General features: G+C 27.1%; 1 protein-coding gene across 1 annotated transcript; it reads left to right on the top strand.

Moving 5' to 3' along the window:
- Window positions 1–2,544: 2,544 nt before the first annotated feature.
- On the top strand, window positions 2,545–8,544 carry LOC131617256 (agamous-like MADS-box protein AGL104). Its single transcript, XM_058888591.1, has 11 exons — window positions 2,545–2,891; window positions 3,467–3,520; window positions 3,641–3,673; window positions 3,964–3,982; window positions 4,072–4,133; window positions 4,267–4,294; window positions 4,449–4,510; window positions 4,631–4,730; window positions 5,350–5,400; window positions 5,488–5,585; window positions 7,969–8,544. The coding sequence occupies exons 1-11, from the start codon at window positions 2,707–2,709 to the stop codon at window positions 8,369–8,371; spliced, it is 1,095 nt and encodes a 364-aa protein (XP_058744574.1). The 5' UTR covers window positions 2,545–2,706; the 3' UTR covers window positions 8,372–8,544.
- The last annotated feature ends 198 nt before the right edge of the window (window positions 8,545–8,742 follow it).

Genomic DNA, 8,742 nt, shown 5'->3' with positions numbered 1-8,742 from the left:
AATCCTCTTTATTTAAAATCAACCAACTAACAACTTTTCTTCCATCCTAGAGCGATCAAATCTCTTTTTATTTAACATAAACCAACGAACACAATTTTTCTAGCAAAAACTACGTAGCTTTGAATTATGCATCGTACCGAGAGATACGTAGGAGAAAGAGTCAAATCACCTCAAGAACCTTAATAAATAATTGGTTTCCCTTTTTTGTAAGTATGTCATAATGATTGGGAGAAATCGAAAACATTAGGGCTAACACTAATCTTTCACAAAATTAGATTTACTTTTTTAAAACAGATTTTGTAGGGTGATAACACATTCTCTACGTATAATCGACTCCCGGATCTAAATTTGATTGTGATAACCATATTTTCGTTCTTTAAGGGTTTTATCAATGTTTTCCCTTTTTAAAAGTAAACTTTGGAGGGAGACTTCATTGCTTTCCAACGCTTTTTTCGCCGGAGCATTTTTTGCGCAGCAACATCTGCCGAGAGATACGTAGGAGAAAGAGTCAAATCTCGTCAAGCACCCTAATAAATAATCGATTTCCCCTTTTTTGTAAGTATGTCATAATAATTAGGAGAAATAAAAAACATTAGGATTAACACTATTCTTTCACAAAATTAGATGTATTTTTTTTTAACTGATTTTGTAGGCTGGTAACACATACTCTACGTATAACCGACTCCCAGACCTAAATTTGATTGTGATAACCATATTTTCGTTCTTTAAGGGTTTTATCAATGTTTTCCCTTTTTAAAAGTAAACTTTGGAGGGCGAATTCATTGCTTTCCAACGTTTTTGTCGCTGGAGTATTTTTCGCGCAGCAACATCTGCCGACTTCACTTATGATAATATAGAAACAGGCCTAGTTTATTTAGTTTTGTGATAACCATATTATTCAGTATTATTTTCAACGTTTTCCTTTAATAAAAAAAAGTTTTGTGGCGACTTCATTGTATTTTGTTCGTTTTCACGCTCAAAATTATCTACGCCACGACTAATACATTCTCCAACATAACAAATAATGCACAACACTACAATACCGATTTAGTTCTTGATAAACCCAAATCATGAATGTCAATTGCACATTATATAATCCTTTTTTAAATGGCCATAACAACTACAAAATAAAAGATAAATTATTTTTTTTCATGTTAAACGGGAGCGGTTATTCTGGGTTTGTTTAATAAAAATAACGGTTGAGTGATAAGTTAGCTGATAGCTTATATCTTATAACTGATGGCTGATGACTGGTAGCTTATATCTTATAGCTAATAGTTGAGAGTGATAACTAATAAGCTAATTAAAGTGTTTGGTAAAATTAGAGGTTAAATAACTTATACATGTAAAATGACATAAAAGATATTTAATATATAATTATTTTATTTTAAATTAAAATAAATTATATAGAGGATAAAAGAAGAGCTTTCAAAATGGGCTCGGCCCATCCCGCCGGCCCATAAGCCCAACAATTTAGCGCGGGCCAGGTTGAAAATACCTTAAAAAAATACGACCCTGTCTTTTTGAGCCAGCCCATCGGGCCTATGTTTTTCATGGGTAAGGTAAGGTCGGGCCAAGCGGGCTTCAGGCTGACCCATTAAAAAAAAGATTTTGGTTAATTTTGAGAAAAAAATATTGAGATATGATATGATTGCATAAATGTGTTTTCAAGTGATAAAGAAAAGTTAATGAGGATGAAGATATATTTTCAAGATGATGTGACCAAGGAAATGGTTGTGAGATGAAGAGAAAATTTGAGAAGTATTGATGATAATATTAAGTTACTTTATACTTTTACATAGATGCTTTTTGATATATATATATATATATATATATATATATATATATATATATATATATATATATATATATATATATATATATATATATATATATATATAATTATAATTAATTATTTTAAACATCCTTATATACATTTATGATGACTCTCTACTTAAGTTATTTGCTTTTATCAATTACATCCTTTTTTATAAAATAAAAATTATAACATTGAAATTAGGGTCGGGCTGGCCCATCTGGCCGCACGGGTCTTTGAAAAATGTGTCGGACTCATTTTTTGTACCCCATTAAGCAATCGGGCCGGGCTAGCCCCTTTATACATATTGGTCCATCGGGCCGGCCCATTTAACAACTCTACATAAAAGTGAGTTTTTGTTAAAATAATAAGGATAAAAAAATCATAAACTAAAACGCTATTTGAAATAACATCTGAAAAATAAATTATAAATTAGCAAAATAAGATATAAACTCGTGATCAAAATATCACTACCAAGGTCTAAAATATTATATGAGCTTGTAAGTTATAAACTATAAAAAAATAAGCTCATAGATCTGTGTTATCAAACAGACTCTTAATGCTATTATTTCTCGATTGAATTACCTCTTCAAAATCTTATTTTATTTTTTAATTTTCAACTAAATAAAATTAATGAATTGTGTTATAAAACTCTCTGCCTCCCTCCCTTTTCTCCTCTCTCACCATTTAGAACCATTACCTTCCCAATCTCTCCTATCCCGCGGTTCCTTCTCACCCATTTATTCATGCATGTTCTCATTTATAATTTTTTTTCTTTTCTTCTTCAAAGAAAAAAGAGGCCATTTTAATTAGATTTCCTTCTACGAATGCTTTGTTTGCATGAAAACGAAAAAGTTTAGAGTTGTTAGAGACGATTTCACCATCGAAAGATGGGTCGTGTTAAACTCGAGATCAAAAGAATAGAGAATACAACAAATCGACAAGTTACATTCTCTAAACGTAGAAATGGTCTCATTAAGAAAGCTTATGAGTTATCTATCCTATGTGATATTGATATTGCACTTATAATGTTTTCTCCATCAAATCGTCTTAGTCATTTTTCCGGTAAAAGAAGGTATGCATTACACCATTTTCTAATAATCATTTGATTTATTCTGCCTCTTCTCTTCTTAAGGATGATTCCAAGATTTTGTGAAAATTAAGATTATTAGTTCTACATGTTCAAAGTTAAGATTGTTATTGAATCATCTTTGTTTGTAGATACAACATTGTTTTGTGGTTTAGGATCTTCTTTCTTGTCCTATGGATTAGGATCTTGACCAATTTTTTAGTAGAATATTTTCCATGAAAATAATAAATTTTGTTCAAAAGAACAAATTTAATTAAATTTCATGTATTTGAAGTTTGAACAAATTCCTTATAGTATGACACTAAACCTTTTTTATTACTCAGAATTATCAATGTTTGTAGGTTTTAATCCTTCTTAAAACCTTAATATTCTTGTAAATTGTAATTTGTCTATATAATTTTTTTTAATTTCTAATATTTAAATTATCACTTCTTCCTCTATTGATAATGTTCATAATTATTGCATTAATTCATTTTTTTATTTTATATTTAAATATTTTATGTCTTAAAGGTGGTGAGTTTTGCAATAATTAATTATATTTTTATTGTTGTGGTAATCAGGATAGAGGATGTTTTAACTCGTTATATTAATCTTCCTGATCAAGAAAGAGATAAGTATGTTCTAAACAAATTAATAACTTCATTTTGTTGTGTGAATTATAGGGTTGTTCTAAACTTCTAAACACTAAATTTGGCTTTTTAATTTCATTATTTATAGTAATTTGTTTCTTGCAGTGCTGTAAGTTTTCCTGAGGTACCATACAGAAGGTATACTCTCCATATTTCTCTTACTATTTTTTTCTTTTGTTTATTTTCCATTTTTATGGTTATATTAATTTTATATATTTTTTAAGTTGTTGTGTTATAAATATCTATAATTTATTTATATTATTACATAAATATAAGTAAAATTTAAATTTATTTATATTTATAAATATCAACAATTTTTTTATTAATTATTTTAGAGTTTAATAAAAAAATATTACTATGGTAAAATATTTACTTAATCTTTGATCTTGTGTTACTAATTTATTTAATTTTTATTTATTTATTTGCAGGGGTATTCAAAATAAGGAGGTAAATTCAGAAACTATATATGTGTATTTAAAAAAGCCTCTACCCAAATATTAATACTTTAACAATCTTATTTATTTTGAATATTGCAGTTTTTGCTCAGGACACTTCAACAGTTGAGGAGTGAAAATGACATAGCTCTTCATATGTCCAAGTTAGTACAAATGCTAAATCTTTGAACTTTGTTTGAATTAATTTACAATAGAATTTTGGATGACCAAATTCATAGTACTAAACTATTTGTTTTTCTCCATTCCTATAATGTTTCTTCTACTGCTTCAATCAAGTCCGGGAGACATTAACTCTGAGATTGAGGTAAGAAAATAATATGATTTAAGCATGAGAAAATAATGAGAGCTCTAACCCTTTCATTTAAGCATGTTCACTCCATGATTGAATTAGTTATGCAACATTATCAATGATTTAGACAAGAATTTTCTCATGATTTTTAAATTCTCTTTTTGATTAGGAACTCCAACAAGAAGTAAGTAGGTTACAACAACAACTTCAAATGGCAGAGGAGCAGATAAGGTTGCATGACAAAAAATAAAAAATTGATGATTAATTTTTGCAGTAATATTTTTCCAAAATATTATTTTACTTTATTTTTAATTTTTAATAATTGTTCTAATATTGGAACAATGAATACAGGATATACGAACCCGACCCATTAAAGATGACATCTATGGCAGAGCTTGAAACCAGTGAAAAAAATGTAGTAGAAATATTGGCACGTGTCATGCAGAGAAAGGTATGAAAATTATTAATCTATTTTATTTACTTAACATAAATTTATTTTTTTCAATTTTTTTACTTACTTTTTAACTGTTATAGTTTTGTTAAAAAAACTTTATTAAGAATTATTTAAGAAAAATTTCAATTGAAAAATTGAATTAAATAGTAATTTTAGATATTTTATTTTTTTTGTTATAATTTGTTATGTCTATTCAAATTATAAAAAATTATTTAAATTTGAAACAATTTCAAATAATTTTCTTAAAAAATTATTTTTGAAATACATATTTTTTAAAAAATTATAACTTTAATTACGTTTTAATCTTTAATAATTATATTATAAATATATCAAGTTTGAGAACTTGGGTTCTTCTAATAATAGAATTTTGCTTACAAAAAAAAATGATAAATTATTAAAATTAGTTTTTCAATTTACAAATAATAATCATCTTTAAAAATACAAAAAAAAAAAATCTAGTTTTATAAAGATAAAATAAATGGGTCTTATATTTATCTTGAAGAAGTGTGTTGTCGTTGATTGGTAAAAGTTCATTTTTTTAGTAAATTTGTTTGTGGTTTATTTATATCTGTTATTTATTTATTATTAAAATCATGCATGATTTTCATTGTTGCAGGAACTTTTGTTGAATAATCATCTATCTTCGTATGATCCATCTGGTATTCAGGTAAATAAATGGAATTTAATAATTTTTGAATTTTTTATAATAAATTAGTATTTATAGTTGAATTAAAATTATAAAAAATGATGGCAGGGAATGCCAAACACTTTCGAAAATGTAGGATGGCTGCAAGATGGTAGTCAGAACCATCAAAATATTTTTGATGCATCAGCTCCTATGGATCCTCTCAGGTTTCAATTTATTGATTTTTGCTTTATGTCCTTGCTTATAGACATTTACTAGTGTAACTTTTATACATTGATTAAAAAGATGAACTCATTTTAAACTGTTTAATTTCTATAACTATGTTTAAACTCCTATTTAATATATTAAAATAAATATGTTTATTAGAAACTCACATGAGTAATTATAATAAAAGTGACACACTAAAGTATCGTCATTTATTGATGTGATACACAAGTTTCATAGGCATAAATTTTCCTCAAAAATAAAAAAATTTAAATAGTATTTAGCATTTCATATTCATTAAAGTCGAGAAAATAAAGAGTTTGTTTTTTTTATTATTATTGGAAATTAATGATGGCAAGTAAGGAGGACCTCCATCATTGTTCTTGCTCCCATAATTGCTGGGAGAGTTAAGAGAGCATAAATGTTTACAATTTTAATTTCCGGTAAGACCCATTTTTTTAGTTTATAGTTTATAATTTATGGTTTATATTTAAACATATCTTATAAGAGTTCTTTTATCACAAATTTATAGTTTATTTTGATAATTTATAGTTGATTTTTCAGATAATTTAATTTTTAGGTGCTATTTCAAATAGTATTTTAATTTACAGTTTATCATTTTTTTCCTATTTTTATTCTTATTATTTTGAAAAATATTTACTTTTATCCTTTATAATTTATTTTAATTTAAAATGAAATAATTATCTATTAAATCATTTTTATGACATTTTACATTTATAAGTTAGTTGAATCGCTAATTTTACCAAACACATCACTTATCTTATCAGTTATAAGTGTCCATCATCAGCCATAAGATATAAGCTATCAGTTAACTTATCAGTCAACCGTTATTTTTTCCAAATACACCCTAAGTGACATCAACGCTACATACTAATTAAAAACTTGTATGAGTTATTTCTCTTTATAACTATATATATATATATATATATATATATATATATATATATATATATATATATATATATATATATATTCAATATTTCTTTTATTTTCAATCGATGTGTGACTTAGCTACTCATACTTGAGTCAATTAATCTCGTCTACTAGTGTGAGTCGTCCATATCATTGCTTCTGATCTACACTAGGATTTCATACCCTCTTTCCCATTTAGTATAATAAATCTCTGATATTATTTGTTGAACAGAATTCAGAGAGCGCTGAGAGCATTAATGATCTAAATGTTTAAGATCTTAAGAGATTTCGACACGACATATCATCCAAAACCTTGAGACAATGGGTATATTGTCATTTCTCTTATATGTTCAACATTGTGGGAGTATTATATTTGGTAAAAAGGAACCTCATAAATGAGAGATATCACATATTCATCCAAAATCTTAAGAAAATAGGTTTATGGGTCATGTGACTTATATATTATTCAACCTCACTTTTTCAAGCAATGTAGAACCCATAACTCTCACTTCTTTCACAACAATCCCCCTCTAAAGTATCAATTCATCCACTTATATGCTCCTCCTCAAAGAAAAGTTTTTCCATCCATACACGTGTACCACCGTTGACACATTTATGACGCTACATATATTTCAACAAGATACATCGTCTGACCACCATCTTATTATAAGTACTTTTGATATAAGGACTCAATATTTTAGTTGAACTAGGTTATGATATCATATTAGAATTGAAGTTTAGCCTCATTGATCCCTGTAGAGCGGGTTTTATATAAATGAGTTTAAAATCTAATTTTAATATGATATCAAATAGTTTTTCGATTGAACCACTCATTATCTATTCCATGTGACAATAGTGTTAGGTCTGAGGAGGTGTATCGAAGAAGAAAAAAAACTCACATATCAGCAATTCAAATTACTCGTTATGCTAAGAATAATAGTGATGAGCATGAGAGTGTGTATTGAAAAAAATTAAAATCTTCCATTAGTTAAAAATAAAATATAACACGAGTTTATATAAAGTGACACGTCTCATTTTACAAATCGATTTTATAAAATTCTTTAGATTAAACTTAAATTCTAATAAAGAGTTAAATAAACATTAAATACAATAATTAGGAGTCAAATAAACATATGCCAAAATATATTTGCAATAAAGTTTTAAAACTATAACATTAAATAAACATTTTAAAAATAAAATCAAAAGAATCATTAAATAAATAATAATAAAAGTTAATCATTGTAATTTATTTTTAGTCACTTAGTGTGCCCAAGCTACTAAAATAGGCCCTTAATGCCTCAAAAAGTACTTGTTTTAGGCACAATTTATTGACTATGCTACAATTTCATACATATTGTTGGCTAAGTTAACTAAATGTGGTGTTTGGAATTTGTGTTCCTTAGTTCAAATTCAAATCTATGCCCTAATTTATTTTGGAATTTGTATGTTTAGGGATTTGTCCTCTACTGTGTACGGTTCATTTTCACAAGGAACAAGTTCAAATGTTGATCCAAGAGCTATAGGTGAATGCCACGTGGCAAATCCAAATGATGCAAATCTTCAAGCATGGCCACAAGGATACACATTATATCCTCATCATCAACAACCTCAACAACATCAACAACAACATCAACATCAACATCATCATATTCAACATGACATGGTTGGAACTGATCATCATCAACAACATCATCATCACCATAATCTTCAAGATATGATGCCACATGGACAAATCAACATGCCCATCACTGCCTCACAAGTTGAACCACCAAAAAATGAATCAACAGATCAATATGATCAATGTAAACAACCTAATCATCAGCTTAATTCATGCTCAATGACACATACTAATTAATATATGCTAGCAAGATCAAGAAGCCAATTAATTCTCTTTTCTTCTTTCTAATTTCTTTTTTTCTTTTTTTTACTAATTTGATGTTAACCAGCTACAAATTTTCATATTAGCTGGGTAATATATCTGTAAGATAATCACCTATAATGTGCATAGAAACTATACTTACTATCGTACTTGTATTACTAACTAAAGAAAATATTAGAATAGTTAGAAAAGAAACAACAAATAATATTATTTATGTTTGTTTGTTATGACTTAAACGAAGGAAAAAATTATCGTTATATTGTTTTTTTTTTCTTTTCAAAAATTAGGTTTGAAGTTGGAAAAACCTCAAGAAGATTTAGATAGTTATTGTTTCAAGGGAAAGAAAC

Source organism: Vicia villosa, linkage group LG7, assembly GCF_029867415.1.
Source record: "Vicia villosa cultivar HV-30 ecotype Madison, WI linkage group LG7, Vvil1.0, whole genome shotgun sequence".
Lineage (NCBI taxonomy): Eukaryota > Viridiplantae > Streptophyta > Magnoliopsida > Fabales > Fabaceae > Vicia > Vicia villosa.
The sequence above is the reverse complement of the archived record's forward strand: the minus strand, read 5'-3'. Positions and strand labels throughout refer to the sequence as shown.